This window comes from Pleurodeles waltl, chromosome 10 (assembly GCF_031143425.1).
Source record: "Pleurodeles waltl isolate 20211129_DDA chromosome 10, aPleWal1.hap1.20221129, whole genome shotgun sequence".
NCBI classification, from domain to species: domain Eukaryota; kingdom Metazoa; phylum Chordata; class Amphibia; order Caudata; family Salamandridae; genus Pleurodeles; species Pleurodeles waltl.
Genome location: NC_090449.1, coordinates 901,098,495 through 901,122,184, shown reverse-complemented (window position 1 = coordinate 901,122,184; position 23,690 = coordinate 901,098,495). Strand labels below are relative to the sequence as shown.

General features: G+C 47.4%; 1 protein-coding gene across 2 annotated transcripts in view; it reads right to left on the bottom strand.

Annotated features, from left to right (window-relative positions):
* VPS50 (VPS50 subunit of EARP/GARPII complex) overlaps positions 1-23,690 on the bottom strand; it is an 880,308-nt gene that overhangs the window by 433,851 nt on the left and 422,767 nt on the right. For both annotated transcript variants that reach the window (XM_069211661.1, XM_069211662.1), the window contains exon 21: positions 16,954-17,075. In XM_069211661.1, the coding sequence (XP_069067762.1) occupies positions 16,954-17,075 (122 nt within the window). The remainder of the gene's footprint in view (positions 1-16,953; positions 17,076-23,690) is intronic.

Genomic DNA, 23,690 nt, shown 5'->3' with positions numbered 1-23,690 from the left:
ATGTTACATACTTTACACCCAACCGAATCTAATTTCCACATCAGGAGGAATGGACAAAACAGGAGCCATGGCATGAAATTTTTTCGCAGCCAGGATAACCACTGAGTCAGGAGGTGGGTCTGCTCTTAGGAACAGTAGATCTTGCTCTGGAGGCCTATATTACTTTTGCACCCTCGAAGGAACCGGTTTGGTAGCTGCTGGCATGAGGAAGAGCTCCTGTATGTCTCCATGATAGGCCATTGTGTCATGTTTACGCAGCATGGCCAAGAATGGACATACTTTTCCCTCTCTTACATCAATTTTGGTGGCCAGTTACAGAGTGAGTGAGACGTCACTGCTCCCCGTGACTGAGCTCAGAGTAAAGTCAGGGCTGATGTGTGCCCATGCTGTAAACAAGGGTCTGCTCTGCCTGACTTGGGACAGACCCCATAACTCCTGTGAGTTGATGACTCCACTATATTGTGCACAAAGCCTTAAATCATGACTTTCAACAGTATGACTCAACAGGCTTGCAATATATATCTGAAATGCTTTGAGACCTCATACATTTGGGATCCATAGCCACTGCACCATATGCTTCACTTTTGCTAACCATGCCTCTGCTTCCTTCAGCTGAACGGACCATCAAATGACTATAAAGATATAGCTGTCTAGAACAAGCTGAGCAAGCCCGAGAAGCAGGCCTAACATGGTCTACTTTCAACCACATAGATTGCAGACACACAGGGGCACTGTCAGCATTTGGCATGAGCTGTGCAGGCTGCTTATGGACTGGTGTTGAAGGACAAGAGATTCTCAGGGGATATGCTGAGTACTGTGGGTAGAGAGTAGCAGGTGTTCACGAAAAGAGAATGATGGTGGTGAATGGTACAATTATGAGGCACGTTCTGGGGATGCACTGGCTGTATACTCCAGCCGAAAACTGCTCATGGAAAATGATGCAAGCTATTGAGAGGGAGGGGCCACACTTGCTCAAGGTAGGGGAAACTATGACATTAGTTGAGGGGATGCAGAATGCTCAGGTTGTGAATGCAGTTCAGGTAGCTAAATGAGATGAAATGCCCAGGGTTATCTGGCCTACATAGGGTCTTCTTGGGTTGCACTGGGTTAGCCCATGAGCTGCTCTTGATAGCACCAGGGTGCCCTAATTTGTCTTGGAGTGAGGTGCCCCACTATTAGCCTTGACCTAACCATTGAATCTCTCTTTTTCTGCAGGCCACTCTGGAGGAATATGACTCACCCAAGAGCCGACCTGGGACATAAAAAAGGCCCAGGCACCAAACTAAAAGAGGCCCACATTAGAGAACCAGAAAATCAACAAAGCAGCCCACATCTGCAAATCAGGCCAGTTATTTTTTGTTTTTTTTAACTTGCAAAGTCATGGGTATTTTGCTATGTATGGGAGCCAACATGCATCTGACAAAACAACGGTAAAACTGGCCCACTGGGCCACAAACCTTTCCCACAAGCTGCTAAAAAAACAGCTCATATACTTATCTGTCAGGCCAGCACTTTGGGCAATGTGTGATTGACATATAGGACAGTGCAACCCCTGCACTTGTCCGTGCTTCTCTGACCTGGTAAATTACCCTAGAACTGCCACACTCCAAGCTGCTGCAGTGCCTAATAGCAGCAGGCCATTCATCTGACATGTTCCATGCTTGAGTGTTCAATGGGTATCTTGGGTGGTCAAGAGGCTGGTCTGCATCAGCACAGGATGGCACAGACAAGAGAGGAAAGTGCTTTAGGTGATCCTGGGCTAGTCTGCAGACTTGGAAATTCCAGTCACCAGCAGTCCAGAGGGAAAGACTTCTTTAGCTTTGTTGTACAAAGTTTTCTGTTCCTGGGGCACAGCAATCCTGAGAACTAGGCCCTAAAATCCTCAATAGACATCACAGAAGGTTCCAGACTGGATCACTCCAGCACAGACAAGTGACTCAAGGAGGGACAGCTCTTTCTAGCTGAGCATGCCACACCATGAAATTAAGCTTACCGAAAGTAGCTGCTGGACATCTCCTCGGACCCGTACTTTTAGCATCCAAAATGTAATGTAAGGAGCATGGACTGAACCTAGCTCTAGCTGGTTGCCACCCACTCCAACTTTGGAGTACTAGCTCGTCCTGTTCCTTGCTATTTAGAAGCTCCTGAAGCTCTAGCTCTTCCCTGGGCCTTTGCATTAAATGGCCCAGGGTAACCTTTCCAGTGACTCTGAAAAAAGTGTTTCTGTTAGAAATGGAGTCTTTGGTTGGCAGTCAGGTTACCCTCTGTGCAAGCAGGGACCCTCCCTCTAGTCAGTGTAAAGGAGAATCACGCCACAGTTAACCCCGTTTACCCTCTTGATAGGTTGGCACGAGCAGGCAGGCTGAACCTCAGAAGCAATGTGTAAAGTATTTGTACCAACACAAACAGTAATACAGTGAACCACTACAAAATGACAACACAGGTTTAGAAAAATTGGTGATATTTAACTAAACAAAACAAGACCAAAAGGACAAAAATCCAACATACTCAAGTCAAGATATGAATTTTCAAAAGAATAAGAGTCTTAATCCTTAGAAAACAGTGAGAATGCTGTTACACAAAGTACCTGGGTAGCATAAAAAATAAAGCTGTACTGGCGAGCATGCATCGGTAAAGTCAGCTATACGTGGATTCCTTACTGATAAGTGAGGCTGTGCGTCGTTTCCTTCTCCGGTTGGCCGGCGATGCATCATTTTTCTCCCTCGCAAGAGATCGATGCGTCGACTCCCGGTCGGGGCACCTCGGATCTGCGCAGAGTCGGGTTGACTTTGACGCCCAGGGATGATGCGTGGAAAATCCGGTCACACGTGTTAGAAAACCGCGCTGTGTGGGGTTTGTGTCGTTATCAGCCAACATAAGCGGGTGTTGCGTGTTGTTTCTCCAGCCGCGTTGCGTCTATCTCCCAGCCTCAATGCAGGTGGAATGTCGATTTCAGCTGAGAAACCAGCGGCGCGTCGTTTATCAGCCACGTTGCGGAAGGTGCGTCGTAAATTTCCCTGCACCGCATCCTGTGCGAGGATTTTCAGTTCTTGTCTGCCAGCTTCACCTCTCAAGGGCCCAGGGACTGAATAGAGCACCACTTGGCAGGACAGGAGTCTCAGCAAAGAGTCCAGGTGCTGGAAGGAGAAGTCTTTGATGGCCCTGAGACTTCAACAACTGGAGGCAAGCTCAGTTCAAGCCCTTGGACATTCTTCTCGAGCAGGAATGCACAACAAAGTCCAGTCTTTGTCCCCTTTCACAGGCAGAAACAGCAAATGCAAGACAGACCAGCAAAACACAGTCACAGGCAGGGGCAGCACTTCTCAGCTCTTCTCCTTGGCAGAGGTTCCTCTTGATTCCAAAAGTGATCTAATTTTCAGGGGTTTTGTGTCAACTACGTATACTCCTTTCTGCCTTTGAAGTAGGCCAACTTCAAAGGAAAGTCTCTCTTATATGTAAGATCCTGCCTTGCCCAGGCCAGGCCCCAGACACACACCCGGGGGTTGGAGACTGCATTCTGTGAGGGCAGGCACAGCCCTTTCAGGCGTGGGCGACCACTCCTCCCCTTCCTCTCAGCACAGATGGCTCATCAGGATATGCAGGCTGCACCCCAGCTCCCTCTGTGTCACTGTCTAGAGAGAGGTGCAAACAGCCCAACTGTCAAACTGACCCATACAGGGAATCCACAAACAGGCAGAGTCACAGAGTGGTTTAAGCAAGAAAATGCCTACTTTCTAAAAGTGGCATTTTCAAACACACAATTTAAAAATCAACTTTACTAAAATATGGACTTTTCAATTGTGAGCTCGGAGAACCCAAACTCCACATGTCTATCCGCTTCCAAAGGGAATCTACACTTTAATCATATTTAAAGGCAGCCCCCATGTTAACCTATGAGAGGGATAGGCCTTCCAACAGTGAAAAACGAATTTGGCAGTATTTCACAGTCAGAACATATTAAACACATTAGTATATGTCCTACCTTAAACATACACTGCATCCTGCGCCCATGGGGCTACCTAGGGCCTACCTTTGGGGTGCTTTACATGTAAGAAAAGGGAAGGTTTAGGCCTGGCAAGTGGGTACACTTGCCAAGTCGAATTGGAAGTTTTAAAACTGCACACACATACCCTGCAGTGGCAGGTCTGAGCCATGTTTACAGGGCTACTAATGTGGGTGGCACAACCAGTAATGCAGGCCCACTAGTAATATTTGATTTACAGGCCCTGACACCTCTAGTGCGGTTTAGTAGGGACTTACTAGTAAATCAAATATGCCAATGATGGAAAGCCAATTACACACATTTTACATAGGAGCACTTGCACTTGAGCACTGTATAGCAGTTGTAAAGTGCCCAGAGTATCAAAAACAGCAAAAACTGAGTCCAGCACACAACAACCTGGGAACCAGAGGCAAAAAGTTAGGGAAGGATGCCAAGTCTAACAGTTTCCCATTATTCTTATGCCATATGGCTGAGTTGTGCCTCAAAGGCATGATATTGACCTCGTCCAACCCATACACACTTGAACCCCATGATGACTTAAAGAAAAGTGACAACCAATGTTCTCTCAGATTGTTTTCCTGTGTGTGTAGGAATAGAATATTTGTGTATACCATTTACTTTTTTTCTCCAAACTATTTTTATTTTGTATTGGTATTGCCATCATGAAACAGAACATGATGCAATAAAAGCAAAAACATACTGTATACAAGGTGGTCCACAACAAGGTCAATGTAGTGAGATTTTCCAGTCCACTCTTATAGCCAGGCATAAACAATGTCAATCACATTGCAGAAACAAAAAGAAGATATAAAACAAATGATATAATTGTGAAGGTGACAGAAACAAATCTTCCGCTGCGATTCCAACCCCCAGAGCGGGTGTGCACAGATGGAGTAGGGGAAAGGAAAAGGAGAAAAAATAACGTGATGAGATGTCCACTTCCTGAAATTTGCCCACCCGTCCTTCACAACTCCCAAGCAACCCCCAAGGTGGGTATGTTTTGACTTCGGCTCCTGAGAGTCCAGGAGTTGTGGATATGGTTCCAGCTGTATTCCTCGCTAGGTAGCCTGGAATGCCTAAATTTTCTAATATTTCCTCCAGGCAACCCCTGGCATTGTATACGAGATGCTCCAGGCCCATGCATTGGTCTAGTCCCTCCTTCCAGGTTTCCAGCAAGGAAGCGGTCGGCTCCTTCCATGCCCTGGCGTTGTTGAGTGTGTTGACGGTCTGAGCTTATGTGCCAGTAGAAACATCAAATACCCAAAAGGTGATGGGATGAATGCTTACAAGAAGTCTAACCACTGACAACAGCCTGGAGAAGTATCCCAACTCATCAATCATTTGCCCACCATGCACCCTGGGTTTGGATCCAGCCATATGCATATGGTTCCTGGCCCATCTTCAATTGAAACAGTCAAGCCTGAAATGCCAGGCCAGGTCTTCACTGAAGTGGAACACACAATGCATTACCCAGTATACCTTCTGTGATAGGAGATACAACAGCCACAATATTAATTCTGCCAACTCTTTATCTGTATGCACATGGTTGCAAAATATGCATATTAGAATTATAATGTAACAGATTTTCTCAAACTGAATTCCACTGTGTCTCCTGCCCCATGTACTATGGCTGGAAAGCATGCTTCTTTTTCCCCATGTCTATCTGTATCAGTCTCCAGTATATCTCCCTTTAACTATCTCCCTTTCGCACAGACTTATTTAACCTACCTGCCAAACGTTAGATCTTTAGCTTCATCCTAGATCCTATAAAACTTTTGTTCAATCTTTCACTCTTAAGTCATTGTTGCTCTCATCCTTTTACCTACCTTATCGGTCATTCTCACTACTTCTCTCATTTTACTTGAACATTTATTTTCTCAATCACGTCTAAATCTTTCTCTCAATAACTCTATCTTGCTCACTTCTACTGTTATTATGCAGGCTCTCACGCACTTGGTGTCTCAGATACGCTTGCTTTCTCACTTTTAACTCTTTCGGTGTTTTGCTCACATTGTTGATCTTTGTGTTACACTTGCTTAAGAACCTTTTCTACAGATACACACTTTCACACAGCAAAAGACGGTTTGATGGAAAATACTGAATGGGAAGAAGTGCAATTAATGGATTTTGGGGGTAATTTCAACCCTGGCGGTACAGGACCGCCAGGGCTGAAATGACGGAAGAACTGCCAACAGGCTGGTGGTGCTCCCCTGGTCATTACGACTGCGGCGGAAGCGCTGCGGTCGCACCGCCGGGGCCGGCGGTTTCCCGCCACAATGGCCCCAGCGGTAGTAATCCGCAGGGGATTACGAGTCCCCCCACCGCCAGCCTTTTCCTGGCCGGGGAGTCGCGGGGCCCCTGGGGGCCCCTGCACTGCCCATGCCACCGGCATGGGCAGTGCAGAGGCCCCCTGACAGGGCCCCATGCGGCTTTTCACTGTCTGCAGAGCGCGATGGGTGCAACTGCACCCGTCGCACGGCCGCAACACCGCCGGCTCTATTTGGAGCTGGCTCCCATGTTGCGGCCCACATCCCCGCCGGCCCAGCCGGGATGTCATAATGGGCACCGCGGGAGTGTGGTCGCATTGGCGGCCGCACAGCAGTTACAACTTGGCGGGCGGCGGTTGCCCCCGCCAATGTTGTAATGAGGGCCTATATTTCTTTGCAGAAGCCAAACGTAATGACTGTCAGTAATCTAGTTGTTTTTGTTTACAAGTTGCACTGGCATGTACATAACCGCTGTACATTGAAAACTAAATGAAGACTGCAAGAGCACCGGATGCTGTATATTTATGCTGAAATCAGGTGCATCTAAAGAGGTTTCTACAGTGAACTGTTTGACAACAAACTCCTGGTCTGGTGTCATCAAGTCTCAGGAGGTGTGGGAATAAACTTAGGAGACGAGGGAATGGAATGGCTGGTCATCGAGAGTGGGTTGTGTTTATTTCTGCAGAGTGATTGGATAAATACATAGTAGCATCTTGAAGAGTTGAGAATGTGAACAGTGACAAAAGCAACCCAAAGTTTTTTTTTTTTTTCTGTGCATTGAACGAAACGGTGCTCTACCAGTTTTTATTTACTCTGTCATGCTTCCAGCACAGCTTTTAAATATCTCTTTTCTTCATCAATGGTAAACGAAAAAGCTAGCACTGTGCATGCTCTGAATGAACTCTTGTGCAGTGAGAAATTGCCCTCTGCGCGGGTGTCCTGCTTAAAGCAAAGGTCACTGTAACAGTGGGCCAGGTGATAATAAGGACTCTGAGGCACGAGTGGGTGATAGTGGTGATTTATTTATACTTTGTTATAGTCTTTGATTTTGTCAACAGTGCAAGGGTGGTGTCCTTTGTCCCATAAAGTGTCTCTCCTTTCTTTTCTTCCCAGCTTCCCTCTTGACCGGCGAAGATGTTCTGCCGTACTACCAGACGCACCGGAAAAAGAACGAAATCGCAGGTAAGTCAGGGTCATATAGTTTACCAGATCGTAGCAGGGTTAGACATGAGGGAAAAGATAGAGAGAGAGAGTGATAGATCTCCCGGGTGCGTATGTAGTAGGATACGAGCGAGGGTGAATACAGTCACCTCTTTGTGCTTCAACGTGAAGAAGAACTTTGTTTTAAGTGCTCTTTAGGGTACTTGCGTAAACAAATTGAAGTTGAGTTTAAAGTCCCTTTCCTTGCACCTACTCGTCACCTCCCCATCCCCTCCAAACTGCTCTCTTCCACCCCTCCCGCACAGTCCCTCTCCTCTCCACTCCTGCCGTAGGTTTCCCGGTTTACTCTAAGGCTGTCCTTTAAAAAGGACCGTTCCTTTGCCAGCCACATCCCTCCTGGGGCGTGGCAGTCCGTGGGCGTGTCTCCGTTCCTTCCCTTTCTTCTTGGGTTGGCTGCTTCGCTGGGAACCCTGTGGTTCCCGGTCCTTCGGTCGTCGTCCGTCTGCTTCTTTCTGTCGTTCTCCACACTTCCTGGCTCCTCCGCGTCCTTCTCCTCGACCCCTGTATGCAGTCCGTCCTCTCTTTTTGTTCCCGAGGAAACCCGGATATCCGGGTTCTCGGGGAAGGTGTCGGCCTCGTCGTCATCATGGCTACGGGGGAAGTCGTCTTCGTTTCTGTGGACGCCGCGCGGCCAGCGCCAATCGGAGGCGTCCTGAGCTGGGTTGAACTTCAACCGGCTACACACCCCACCCCAAGATCGGGACTGATATAGTCCTGCAGGATCCGGAAACCGAGACAGAAAGTCGGCGGGGCCTTGTAGAGTACCCGGAATAGAAAGGAAAAGGGCTGAAGTTCCATAAACCACCGAAGTATTCGGGAGTTGGAATCCTTATGAGAAGCTAACCAAGTCAAGGGGGCATGGTCCGTAAACAGTACAAAAGGGCGGCCCAGTAAATAATATTTCAGGTTGTCTACTGCCCACTTAATAGCTAAGCATTCTCGTTCGATAATTGGATAATTACATTCCCTGGGTAGCAATTTTCTACTGATGTAAACAATAGGGTGGTCTTGTCCCTCCTCGTCGGGTTGTGAGAGTACGGCCCCTAACCCTACATTGGAAGCATCCGTGTATAGATGGAAAGTTTTGGAAAAGTCAGGACACTGCAAGACTGGCTATGTAGTGAGGCAACTCTTCACCTGGTGGAAACTGGATATATGTTTATCTGATAAGGATGGCAATTTCGACGGGAAGTGTTTCTTGAGGAGATCAGTGAGGGGGGCGGCTAAAGTGGAATATTGAGGGATAAAGCGACGATAATACCACACTAACCCCAAGAAGGAGCGAAGCTCTTTTTTTGTAGTGGGTATGGGAACCTGTTGGATGGCCTCAACTTTGCTTTTCTGTGGACGTAGCTGGCCTTTCCCTATGAAGTATCCTAAGTATGCAATGTGATCGTTCCCCAGATTGCATTTCTTCGGGTTGGCTGTGAGACCGGCCTGATGTAAGGTGTGGAAGATGTCATGGAGGTGTTTTAGATGGTCATCCCACGTATTGCTGAATATTACAATATCGTCTAAATATGCGGCGGTGAAAGATTGGAACGGTTTTAACAGGTGGTCCATTAATCTTTGGAACGTGGCCGGAGCCCCGTGTAGACCGAAAGGGAAAACTGTAAAGTGGTAGAGCCCTGACTGGGTGGAAAATACTGTTTTTTCTCTATCAGCTGGTGCGAGTAGTATTTGCCAATATCCCTTCGTTAGGTCTAGGGTTGACATATACCGAGCTTTTCCCAATTTCTCTAGTAAGTCGTCAACTCGGGGTATGGGATAAGTGTCAAATAGGGATATTTAATTCAGTCGGCGGAAGTCAATACAAAAACGGATGGAGCCGTCAGGTTTTGCCACTATGACCACTAGGGAGCACCACAAGCTCGTTGAAGGTTCTATAACGTTTAGTTTTAGCATCTTTTGTACTTCTTCAATTAGGTGTCTACGGGCCTCAGGAATACGGTAGGGCCGTAATCTTATTGTTTTTCCCTCAGGGGTTCTTATGTGATGCTGGATTAAATTGGTTCTACCTGGGCTTCCTGAGAAGAACTGTTGATGAGTTTTTAATAATCCCACAAGCTGGGTCTTCTGACCCTCTGTAAGATCGATATTGATATGGGGTGTTTCCACTATCTACTCTGGTTTTGTGGGATACAATTCTATGCCTAGGGGTTTTTCAGGGGTTACTAAGAAAGCAGTAGCCGATGTTGCTGGGGTCCCAGTAGGTTCTTCCCATTTCTTTAATAGGTTGACGTGGTATATTTGTGTTCTTTTGGGGTGTTGGGACAGTTCTATCAGGTAAGTAACTGGGGATATGGTTTTTAAGATGGTGTATGGCCCCTGCCACCTGGCTAAGAGTTTGTTATCGGAGCAGGGCCGTAATATCAGGACTCTATCATTCGGTTGAAAAGACCGGGTTTTCGTTCCTTGATCATTATATCTCTTTTGGTTAATTTGAGCTTTTTCTAAGTGTTTACGGACATCTTCCCACACAGACTGGAGGTGGGTTTTCAATATATCAATGTATATATTCTAACAGAGGTCTTTCCTCCCCGCCCTCTTCTTCCCACAATTCCGCTGCCATGTCTAATAGACTGCGGGGTTGCCTCCCGAAGACCAGTTCAAAGGGGCTGTGTCCTGTGGAAGCCTGCTCGTGGGTCCTTATGGCATATAGGACTAGCGGGAGCTTTTGATGCCAATCCCGTCCTGATTCAGAGACTGTTTTCCGTAGTAGTGTCTTGATAGTACGGTTATAGCGTTCGACTAGGCCATCCGTCTGGGGGTGATAAACCGAGGTTTTTAATTGCTTGATCCCAAGGATCTTACAGGTATTATTCATCAGTGAGGACATAAAGGGCGTTCCCCGGTCAGTCAGGATTTCCTGAGGAAATCCAACCCTAGAAAAGAAAGTGATCATCGCTTGGGCCACTGTTTTAGAGGTCATGCTAGAAAGGGCTATGGCTTCGGGATACCTCGTGGCGTAATCAACTAAGACTAGTATATATGTGTATCCCTTTGTGGAGGGCAACAGGGGACCTACCAGATCCATACCGATCCGGGAGAAGGGAACATCAATGATAGGAAGGGGTTGAAGTGGGGCTTTCCTGTGGGGTCCCGGATCTATCAGTTGACACAGAGGGCATTGCGCACAGTATTGTCTGAGTTGAGCATAGACCCCGGGCCAATAAAATCTTCTCAATAGGTATTCCTCGTTCTTGTCCCTATCATAATGTCCCCCGCCTGGTTGGTTATGTGCCAAAAAAAGGACCTGTGAGCGATATGGTTCTGGTACCAGTAGTTGTCTTTTCTCAGTGTTGTTAGATTTTACGATCCTATATAGGAGATTATTTTGGATAAGAAAGTAGGGACCCACCTCATTAGTGGACTCAGACTTTGCTGTCCTCCAACCACGACATAATGTCGGGTCTTCTCGCTTTTTCGCTGACTGGCTCGAAACGACGGGGAAGGGACGGTGATATTAGCCAGCACTTTCTCTACGACCTGTCCTTGTCCAGTGGCCTGATATTTCTGTTTTGCTTGTCTCTTTTCTCGTCTAGTCAGTCTGGTGCGACATGGGTTATTTTCGATGTGGCTATCATAAAATGGTGCTTCTGTCCACCAGTCTGCAGACAGGGTTCGGGATTTGACCCTGTCTAAAAGCTCGGGGAACCGTATATAGTCCGTTCCCAGAATACACTCCTCCACTAATCGGTCCATAACCCCAACCGGTAGGAGATCCTGGTTCTCTTCCCACTCTATGTGCACAAGTGCCAATGGGTAGTTATTTTTGTCCCGTGCATGCAACAAATCGATACCCATTGATTTGCATTTTGATCTGAGGAGTTTAGTATATCTGTTCGCACCACCGATTGGCTGCACCCTGAATCTATGAGAGCTAGGATTACCTTTCCATTTACCTTAATTGCTTGTTTGTACTTGGGATTACTCCCACCGGTACACAAGACCCTCCCTCTAGTGACACCGATTTCCATGGGTTCCGCTCTTTCCCCTTTTCTCGGACACACTCTGGCTATGTGGCCCCAGTCACCACAGCTGTAACACTGTGGTTGCTGCATAGGTGGGTTTTCTCCAACGCGGGAAGGCCCTGTCTCTTCTGGGGATTTCTGAGAAAAGTTCCTGAAAGGTACAACAGTCGGTTTTGGTGCTATCTTAGGGCTAGGGTTCTTGAAGTCGACCGATCTATGGTAGGCACAAGCTAAGTCCACAGCCATATCTGTGTTCACATTTGGGTGCTGTCGCATCCAACTCTGAGTGGATGAGGGAAGAGATTCCAAATATTGTTCCAATATTACTGCCTTTATAATATCCTCCCTCTCAGTGCCTAGAGGTCCCAACCATTTCAAACCGAGGTCTTTGACTTTAAAATAAAAGGTCTGAGGATCCTCGGTCTGTCCCCACTTGATCTTCCGAAATCTCAGGCGATAATACTCGGAGTCATGGCCTACTCGCTCTAATATACTTTGTTTAATCTCTTTGTAGGGAGTGGTGCCACCCGGGTTGGCGGCTTGATATGCCGTTTGTAGGGTACCGGTTAAAAGCGGTGCAATATACTGGCCCCAACGTTCTTAAGTTGAGTTTAAAGTCCCTTTCCTTGCACCTCCTCGTCCCCTCCAAACTGCTCTCTTCCACCCCTCCCGCACCGTCCCTCTCCTCTCCCCTCCTGCCATAGGTTTCCCGGTTTACTCTAAGGCTGTCCTTTAAAAAGGACCGTACCTTTGTCAGCCACGTCCCTCCTGGGGCGTGGCGGTCCGTGGGCGTGTCTCCGTTCCTTCCCTTTCTTCTTGGGTCGGCTGCTTCGCTGGGAACCCCGTGGTTCCCGGTCCTTCAGTCGTCGACCGTCTTCTTCTTTCTGTCGTTCTCCACACTTCCTGGCTCCTCCGCGTCCTTCTCCTCGACCCCTGTATGCAGTCCGTCCTCTCTTTTTGTTCCCGAGGAAACCTGGATATCCGGGTTCTCGGGAAGGTGTCGGCCTCGTCGTCGTCATGGCTATGGGAGAAGCCGTCTTTGTCTCCGTGGACGCCGCGCGGCCAGCGCCAATTTGAGGCGTCCTGAGCCGGGTTGAAAGCCAACCGGCTACAGTCACAACCTAGATCACGCAAGGACCCATCCTTGTGTCAAGCTGCTGCTGGGTGTATTTCTTCCCCTCCTCCTCCCCGTTGACTGATATTGCAAAGGCCGCTCGAAAGCTGGTCTCTGGGGCCATCATCATAATAGCCACTCAAGACCTATAACGACCAGTTTGATTGGTTTAGTCCACTGTGGCGAGCCCATAAACAGAGGAGGGATGCCCCGCTCCCAAAAACTGTAAAAGTGTACCAAGGTTGGTGCGGAAAAAATAAAATGCTGGGCCAATGGGGGCAGGGCGAATGGTTTAAACCTCCCAATGGGGTATATACCACTGCATCTCACAGGGATAGGCTGGATTATAAGGTAGGCGCTGCCCATGCTAAGCTTGCATCCAGGAAGCAGGAGCAGCACAGGACATTGGCAGTGGGATGCTCAATAGCCTGTTCCTACTTTGAGCCTTTCAGCACATTTTGGAATGGGCTCCGCACCTGCTGCACCAGCAGGGAGGCAAACTGCACTACCTCGACGATTTCCTGTTTGTGGGGCAAGCAGGGACAGTGGAGTAGAGGGACAACAGAGGGCTGTCCACAAACTAACCAAGGACCTAGGCATGCTACAAGCGGCAGACAAGACAGTGGGTCTGGTCACAAAACTAGTATTCCTGGGAATTGAGCAGGGCTCAGTAGCTGGCACATCCAAGCTGCTGGAGGCCAAGGTCATTGAGATAAGGGAGGAGAATAGGGCAATGTGCAGCAAAGACAAGGCAACACTCCATGAGTTTCAGAGCTTGATTTGCAAACTCAACTTCGCTGCTAGGGTCATACCTGGTGGGTGAGTGTTTGCAAGACACTTTGCCAGACTGATGGCGGGTTTGTGAGAAAAACATCACGTCAGGCTAGGGGCAGGAGTAAAAAGGGACTTGGTCATGTGGGGTTCATGTTGGGTTCATTTGATGGACTCCTTATATGGAGGGAAGGATGGGTGATGGCCAAACAGCCCTGTTCACAGATGCAGCTGGTGGCCATGGTTTGGAGTGATACTAGGAAGAGTGGTAAGCAGGGCAATGGCCCAGGAGATGGCACAAGCTGGGCATCACCAAGAATATCACATTCCTCGAGTTGGTCTTCATAGTGGTGACCCTGCCAGTGTGAAAAAGTAGGCTGAGGGACATAAAAATTACACTATGGCCAGACGATCAAGGGGTGGTGCAGGGAATAAACAATGGTACAGGGAGCTGCCCAGATACACTAAGGTTGATAAGGCGCATGGTACGATTACAGCTGGAGGGGATCCTTGACAGTACGGCACAACATGTCCTGGGGTGGTCACTGGAGGATGATCTCTTGTTCTCAGATGAGCAAAATCAGATGGCTAGCACCAGGTGCTCAAAAAAGGATGAATCCTTTTCCAGAGGATGTGTGGGAGCTGGCAGAACACACTTGTCAGTTCTAATCGAGCAGACCCTCAAATGCCTGGCACAGCAAGACATTATGACAAATATATAAGCACCGTGATACAGGTGGGGGGTTGCAAACACTGGGGGACCCAGGAGCCAAGGCTAGGGCAGTGGAGCGCTTCATTGAGTGGGCTTACCAGCAGAAGACAAAATCCTCTGCACAAGCCTACCTAGCGGCGGTGGCGCATTTCTCTAAATTGAAATAAGGAAATAACCCCACGGCCTTGCTGGAAGCCCTTGGAAGGGAAAAAGCAGAACACAAGGTGACCTCTAGATTGTGGAAAACTGACCCAGGTGATTGACACCCTCGAAAGAGTGGCAAGTACTCCTTTGGAGATTTCCCTGTTCAAGGCAGCTTTTTCAACAGCATTTTGGGGGAATTCATGCTAAACAAGCTTGTGGCTCCAGTAAAGAAGGGAGTGAGCTCAGCATGCCTGGACGTAGCAGGTGTCAGGCCAGGAGAGGCTAGGATTTCATTACTGCTAAAGAGGTCCAAAACGGACTAGTTAGGCAAGGTAACATAGTTGCAACTTCACCAAATAGAGGATCCTAGATACTGTCCTCTGTCCATGCCCAGTTACATGGTGTTGCGGCCTGCTAGAGAGGACCTGCTCTTCAAATATAAGAACGGAGAACTGTTAAGCAGATTTCAGTTCACACTGGTCATGCGCACAACCCCGGGACAGGTGAGCACCCTATCTTCCACATTTGGGTCCCAATCCTTTAGGACAGTGGCAGCCACAACAGCAGCACAGGATGCTCAAGGCCGGAATCAAGGAAGTGGGCAGTTGGTGCTCCAACTCTTATAAAGCTTACATGAGGTCTCACCTGATGTAAACAAACAGTGGGTGTGCCGCAAAAAAAAAAAAAATGATGAATGTGCTTGTTGCTTTAACAGAGGCCCGGTGCAGAGCGATTGCAGTTGCAAGAAACAGGCAGGGTCCTGAAGGCCACAAGCATCCAGTGGTGGCTGTACCCAGGGATGAGATGGGGGAAATTCTCTGCCACACTGGCAAATTACAGGCAACGGCTTTCAGGTAGCCTGATGTCTTGATTATACACCTGGGGGGCAACAGCCTTGTGCAGCTGGGAAGAAAGGGCCTCCTACACAACATCTTGTTAGGGCTAACAGAGGCAGTGAGGTCCTTAGGCAGCACTAACAGGTCACGGTAAGAAACCATCGCCAGGCTCAGATGGCAGGGGGCCATGTCCATCAGCAGTCGACAAGTCCAGAAGAAAACTGAAAATCGCAATCAGCAAGTACTGCAAGGCTAAAGGCTTGGAGAGCATCAGGCATGATCTGATCCATTGAGGCGCCCATATTTGTACACATCCAACAGGGTACACCTGTCAGAAGAAGACATGAAAGTGTTTTGGGCTAACCCATGGGTGGGCATGACAACGGCAGGCTGCATAAAAATTAAAAAAAGAGAGAAGAGAAACAGAAAACACCAAATGAGACAGGGGCGAGCCACCTGTAGACGTGAGCCTTCCAGGCGGCATGGTGGTCAAAATAGGGACATCTCTTTGTTATGGAGGAACAACGGCAAGGTGGTGTGCCGGAAGAAGGCCACTTACCTGGGGATTCCTTACGGCAGGATGAGGGGTCTGACAGGGAGGGTAAGGAGAGAATAGCACTCACAGCCCAGACCAGCTGAATGGCAGGGCACAAAAAAACACAGACAAGGTAGTGAGTTGAGCCTAAATAGTAGAAGGAAGCTACCCTCCTTGCAATCAAAGATAAATCAATAAAATAATTATGACCCCCAAAAGCAGCGTGTATGATTGCCTCAACAACTAAAAAAGTGTGAGAAAGATGACAAGCAAATGACAGAACTGTATTGATATATGACAAGTGTGATTTATGACCTATCAGCTATTTATGATTTATGACCAGTCACTCGCTGGTGCTTTAAGATCCTGTCACAATGATTTATGATGCATAGGACGATTTATCACACTGTAACATTGATTTATGGCCCTGTCTATTGATTTATGACTGGGCACTGTGATTTAGGAGGGCATGACATAACTGAGCATACATGCTAACTAAAATTGCAGCCATGTTTTTTCCACAAGTAAATAAAGAAACGCGTATTGGGTAAACAATTTCTTTATTGACATAAGTGAGTCAGAACTGATGTGCATGTAGGACTGGACCAACTGTGGGAGTTAGGGAAACACCCCTCACACCCATAAATAAGAGCTGCTCCTAACATTCACAAATTGAGGGGTGATTTCTGAGCCTTCCCACTCTGAAAATGATGTACTCGTTCCCAGGGGCGTAACGCAGCTCAGAGGAGCCCACAAACCTTATGGGGGCCCATACAGCTAAGGGGCAATGAATATCTGTGAGATATAGGGGGGCAAAGGGGTCTCTCATCACATTCTGCTGGGCGGCCCAGTCATTCTACTCGTGCTCTTGCCCCAGATATTTTTGACTAGAGTAAATCTCCAATCGTTTTACAGAGCAGGAACAAATTGCAATTCCCACAAACATGTATCAATGAGGTAGGCTACACACTTCCAGGACATTTCTGCCCTGGAAATCTCCATGTGAGTTAAGTTCATTTATGAATACATAGCCAACTTCTATGAAAAGCAAAACTTAGTTTGCACTAAAGAACGAAGCTATTCATCTGTGGAATTTTAACAAGCACAAACAGCTTTGGGAATGAGGTCCAATATAACCACGGCACCTTTACGAACTGCATTATATTAAATACTGCAGGTTTGGAAAGTTGTACTGAGGGAAAGTTTTTAACTGAAAGACAGTTGTAAATGAGACCAAGTGACATGCTTCAAAAACATTTAACTATATAAAGCTAAGTGTAATTTTACAAGAAAATTAACATAGAACAAAAACGGAATTCAATTACATAGAGAAAATACATTTCAGAGAAGGATCATTATTTGAAGACATTGCTTACCGCATCATTTCGACCGAAAAACGTATACACAGCATACAAATAGTAATCAAATAGTTGAGACATACAGTGAATGACATCGAATGCTATCGGCTTGAGAATAGTCATCATTTGCATGTATTTTCCTACAAAAAATATAAAATTCGGAGTCAAGCATATGAAATGTGGGTAAACAATAAAATTAACTATTTGAAAAACAAAGAGTTAATATTTAGGAAAAAGTTTACATAAATACACACCAAGTCAACGGAAGTGTTTGGAGGAACTGCTAAGGATGGGAAATTTTTAGCTGTTAAACATATCATGAGAGATTCATGGTAATGAATTCGATCACTAATGACGTGCTTCTTAGAGATTTAAAAAGAGACCTCTTGAAAGCCCCAAGTAACACCTACAGACCTCGAGCAGTATTTATGTGCTAAGAGTTAAAGGATAATTTGCTGAACACATTTCTACAATTTGTTTAATGACAGGAATGCTTACTAAAAAATGTTTGGACCATGTTGGTATGATACTTGTCATACTGGACTTACTTTTGATATGGTGCTCAGAAGAGCCTCAAATAAATGTATATTGAATATTCGTGGAGCTGAGGAGAAATGTAGAGGTCGGGGCAGCTGTAGCTGTCGGACAGACCTATTGCCACCAATGCTTTAGTGTTTATTTGGAGGGGGTTTTGAATCTGCCCCTTGCTCACGGTTCAAGGGCTTTCCTGCCTATTTCAGCTTTCTCCTCCTACACGCAAAGTTTTTCTCGCCATTTTTGATTCGTTAAGTAGTATACTTCTACTACTGACTTCAGAAATGTATTTTTTATTTTGCATGTTTGTGTAACATTTTGCGTATTGTATTTCACTCTATGGGGGGGCATAAACATTGCTTTTTCCTCGTGTGCCTTTATCTCAAGGATTCTTCTCAGCCCTCCATTTAACCCCCGCTGTTTCCCCCAAGTCATCCCTCTTCTCGCCCATACCCACATCCTTAAAAAGCACCGGTCTCTCGCCTGCCATGGCTCCCGTTCATCACTACACCCTGCCTCCTTGCCCGATCTCCTTCCTGATGCCGCTCACTCTCCATTGTACTGAGCCCCCTTTCCTCCCCCTGCCCCGCGCTCTCCAGGCCTCCCCTCTGCTTCCCTCCCATCATGTCTCTTGTCTCCAGCCCCCTTTGCGGGGTTCCCTCTCTCTCCCAGCTCGGACCCACGAGGCTCACCGCTTGGTCTCTCTGAGCTCGCTCAGTCTCTCCATTCACTGCGCGCAGTTTCCGATCTCTTGTATATTATGAGCGTTTATACTGAAACCTGAAGCTCAAATACTGCCTGGTTTTAGGTAGCATTATTGACACAATACAGTAGCCAGTCTAATATGGACATTGGAGTGCTATAGCCACTGGTTTCCCAAAAGCTGGGGGGGATCCGACGGCCCTAACCTTATAACACTGCGGTTCACTGAAGCCTCTGACGCAAGGAGCTGCATCTTAGCTTCGAGAAAACATCAGCACACATTTAAAGGGGAACGTTTGTAGCATTATCTACACAGGAAACACGTAGTAGGTGCACCTCGATGGGCTGATTCCGATTAACTTGCACTGCGAAAAAGGTCATCGCTTCCCCTGCCTCCTCGTCTGCTCTCCCTGTCCCAGCTCGTGGTCTGTCTCTTCTCTCCTGCCTCCCCACTGACACAGGTTCCCGCCTTCGCATCCCCACTTGCAGTCACGGCGGCTGTCTTGCACATTCAAGGAAACGGCTAAACAACATTTACTTAAGTAATGCAGTTGTATTAACCTTCAAGAGAGCATTACTACCCAACCATAACAGCGTGACTTCCTCCAAGACATACAAGAAATGTATTCTGTCTTAGTCCACAAGAAGTACAACCATCTTAACTCAGCATTGGGGGGATTATCTAAGCCACAGAAAACAAGCAGAAATCAATAGACCTGTGCAAGTGAAAATGTACATGTATACCACGAAGTTTTTTATTTTGTAGATCACCATCAAAGAATAAAAGCAGCATATACAGTACATCTATAAGCAATTTAAATTTCTTCCTTACTGCACCCATTATTACAAGTGATTCAATATAACTCCCCAAAGGGCAGGAAAAAGATCTCCACCAAAAAGCCCCGTTGAAGGAGCCGCTGAGCACTGCACCATCCACCCAGCGTGGAGCAGGACACAACGATAAAGTATGTCACATAGGTGGGTGAGGGTTTGTGCACCCTAAAAAGGATACTGCTGGTGAGCTCTGAAAAACGAAAATCATTAGGAATACTTCTCCTGTTCTTTATTCTCAATGTAGAATCGAAAATCTCATGGAACGTCACCATTTTCTGTAGATAGTACAGTTTTGGGAGGCTATATGACAGACCGATAACGCCCTGCCATTCCCCTGCTTCATTAATGACTTACCAATAACATTCAGCTGCGAGTTTCAAATGAAACATGACTCAGTGGAACCCGAGTGCATTCTCGTCATTATGGTCTCCTCTGCAAAGGTGCAGTGAAGCAAAACTTGATAACTATTATTTTCTTCCAATATTTCACTTTCTTAGCATGAGATCTATTAATTTATTCAAATTACATCTTCTTAGCCACTGACATGCGCTTCGCTCTCCTTGAGCTCTTTGGTGGGGTACAGTAGGTCCAGAGTACCAAACTTGCTTGCAGCATAACACGCCATGGGCTAGCTTTATTGACATTCTTATTTTCTTGTCTTTTATTGGATGGTTTTTCTTGTCCCATCTTGTGTTTGTGAGCACAGACCCTTTGCCATCATTTTGGCTGGCTTTTATACTTTCATTGATCACTTATAGGAAGCCACTATTTTTTTTTGGGTTGAACATCTCCATGACAATAGGTGTGTTTTCCAGCTCTCTCCTTCATGTGCTTTTTTCCTCACCATACCACCAGCCCAGTGGGCCATGTTGCTCTCTCCCACGTGGGCTTTTTGAGGCAAAACACCCCTGTCTCTGTGCTCCTTGTGAATCACCATCTCTTCTGCTTCCCCATACCCACAAAACACCCATCACATTCCATGTTGCTCTCTCCTTCTTGTGCTCTCCCTGCAAAACACCGCTTGGTGTGTGCTCTGTGTTGCAGTCTCTCTTGTGTGCTTCCCCCACTGAACAACATATCCGTGCCCCTCTCTCCATGTTGCTCTCTTCGTTGTGTGATTACTTCTGCAAAATACAATGGCTCTTCATGCCGCACTATCCCTCATATGCTTCCTCATTGCAACCATCCCTGCACCCCAGCTATGCATGTTGCTCTCTCCATTGTGTGCTACTGCAAAACATCCCTGCACTCCTTGTGGCTCTTTCCCGCATCTGCTTCTTCACCAACAACACATCCCTGAACTCCATGTTGCTCTCTTCCTCATGTCCTTTATCTCCTGCAAACTCCTTGCGCTGTTGCTCTCTTCTTTGTAAGCTTCCCCAATACTCTGTGTTGCTCTCTCCTATGTGTGCTTCTCCCTACACCAGAGAACACCTCCATGCTCCATACTGCTCTCTCCCTTGTGTGCTTCCCCCTACAACCCTTCCCACACCTATGCAATGCATGTTACTCTCTCCTTCATGTGTTACTCCTGCGGGAAACACAGCTTCGCTCCTTTTTGTGTTATTTCCTCCATGCAATCCCCCGGCCCTCAAAAACCATTGACAAAGCCACTAAGTCTAAAAGGCAAGATCTATTTACGTTGCCAAAGCTTGTTGTTTTATACAAATTGTTGCACCTGGCCCTTTATGCGTGTTCATCCCCAAACTTTTTGCCTCCTTCCTCCTATTTTTTCTGCCCTCTTGCTGTTGGCTCTAGGACTCGGAGCACTTTATCGCTGCTGATCAGTACTAAAGTGCAGGTGCTCTCTCTTTTAAAATTGGTATGATTAGCTTACACCGAAGTGGCACATTTAATTCAATTTACCTGTAAGTCCCTTGTACAGTGGTATCCCTATACCCATGGCCTGTAAATTAAATGCTACTAGTAGCCTTTCAAACCTGTCTCAGGGATGCTAGCACAGGGCCTCTGTGCACAGTTTTCTGCCACAGGGACCTGGCATCTAAATTTACTTGCCAGGCCCAGAACTCCCCTTTTACTACATGTAAGTCACCCCTATGGTAGGCCCTAGCTAGCCCTATGGGCAGGGTGCTATGTATTTGGAAGGTAGGACATGTGCCTGGCTGCGTGGCTTGTCCCGGTAGAGGCAAACAGCATATTTGGTTTCTCGCTGCTATGAGTGCTGCCTTCTCATAGGATTGTATTAGAAATGCCCTGCCTTATGTCTAGGGGTATTGTCTGATTTATGAGGGGTAGCATAGGCATGTTTGGTATGGTTGTAATGGTAGTCAGAAATGCTGCTTACTGGTGTAGGTGGATTTTTTATTACCATTGTAGAAATGCCACTTCTAGAAATGACTTCTGTGCTTATGACTGGTGTTTTACAGCTTGACTCCAATTCACGTCTAGGGCAGAGTGACAGTTGGGATTTGTGCATACTTTTCAGACAGCCTGTACACAGGGAGGGTGGAGGTGTCACAGAGGTGCATTTACAATTTGAATGGTCTTCCTGGGCCAAAAGAAGGGGAGGTGGGGCACTCTTGCATTTGCAAAGGCTGTGCCCTGGCCTCACACAAAGGGCTCGTTTACCCCCAACTGATGACAGGAGCCTGTGCTGGATTAGAGAGGGGATACTCCTGGAACCAGCTACAACTTGTTGGAACCTCCTGTACCCCTCTTCGTTAAACCCTTGCAAAACTGAGTATAAGTACAGGGGACATTCCCATGAAAAGAGAGACACCTACACACAAGAAACATACTTGTAACTGGACACAGAATGCAGCTGGAGGGACTCACAGGAATCGCCTTGGACTGCTGCTGCTGTGCTGACCTGCTGGGTCACTAGGAGGAACTGCCACTGACTGCAAACCCCTTGTGCTGGCCTGCTTGTTGGGCCCTACTGCCCTGTGCTTCCACTGGTGTCCCCAGGGGCTGGGTGCTGTGGCCCTGCCCCCTGTATCCATTTGGTTCCCAATGTGCTGATAGCGCTATATTTTATGTTTCCTAGGTTGGAGCACATCATGGGAAGAGGGCTGACGGCTGTGCCCTTTCTTCCTACTTATAGCGCATGAAGAGTGCTGCTTGTGAGTTGTTGGCGGAGAGTGAAAATCCTCAGCGTGTAAAGAGCGCAGCCGGTTATTCTACCCAAAGCACTTGGTGAGTGTGGCAAATTGCTTTCCGACGTCGCGAGCCGCTGGCCTGGGGAAACCGAGCACGGGCTGATGCGTGCTCACCAAGGCGCCCCGGGGCACCGGAGTGCTTACAATAGTACCCCCAGGGTACTCACAGGACCTGCTTCCTGGTGACATCACCGCTGTGGCCCGCGTGGGCCTGGAATGCTGCTGGGGGCTGAGGAGCCCGAGATCCATGCTGCGGCCCTGCCTGCTGGAGCAGTCGTTCAGCATGAGGAGGAACCACTGCACTGGTGCAGGGAAGGCATCAGCCCCAGAAGCCTCCACAGAGCTGTCCATGGAGAGCTCTGGCGCGCTCCCGGGAAGGGAGGCCCCGCAACCAGGTGCATACCTTTTTCCCCATGGGGGAGATCAGGAGAGGTCTCCCCACTATCTGTGAGGGGTGGGTGTGCTCCTGCTCCCCATTTTTGGCCCTACCCCTGTGTGGGGGGGCCTACAGAGTCCGGCGTAGGACGAGGTGCGTATCCTCACTAGAGGACCCCTTCCTGCTCGGCCATCACCTGTAAGAATTACAACCATCGAGGCACAGGAGGCCCTGTGCCCCATGTGAAGGATGCCTGTACGGAGAGTACGTAAGCTCCTACATTTCATCTAAGGGGCTGGGGTTTACCGCCCCTCTGTATTATGCAGGCAATCGTGCCTCATGATAATGACTGGGCCCTTGAATGAGCTCGCTGCGCACTGTGCGTATTTTTGTGGGTGATATTTTCACCCCAGAGGCAGCCGGGATAGGGTGTTACAGTGATGATGATGCCAGGAGTTCTCATGATATTTCATTTTCATGGGCATTTATGGTGAGATATTTTCATGACATATAAGGTATGATCTTGCTGATGCCCCGTATATTTTCTGATGTTCCTTTTATGGGCAGTTAGGGTGAGTTTATGATATGGGCATTTATGTTTGATGTTTCATGACTTGCAATATGTTTTCTAATTTTCCTGGTATGGGTATTTACGATGATGTCATGACAAGAGCATTATTGTAGTAATGTTTTCCTGACTACTGCTAATGTGGCAGAATAATGAGTAACCTGTGTGTGTTATATGTGACTACTGCTGATTTTTGCAGAGTAACTGTACCGTGTAATATTCTGACAACTGCTAGGGTAGCAGGGTATTACTGACATGTTGTGTTTGGTCTACTAATGTTGTGTACAATACAGTTTATATTTACATAACTTGGTGCTGTGTTTCCTTTGTGGTGGGGATAGTGTGTGGTGTACAAACAGTTTACACTTTGTCTCTGGAACAGGCCTGACTGCTCATGCCAAGCTACCAAGGGGGTGAGCAGGGGTTATCTTGTGTGTGTAACTCCCTCGCCCTGACTAGAGTGGGTGGGTTCTGCCTGGTTTAGGTGCATATCCTAGCCAACCAGAAACCCCATTTCTAACATTGGTTGTCAGTGGTGATGATAGGACTTGCGATTGCACAATACCACTGTGACTCATTACTGCACCATAAACTGTATATTAGACCATCACATGTTTTGTTT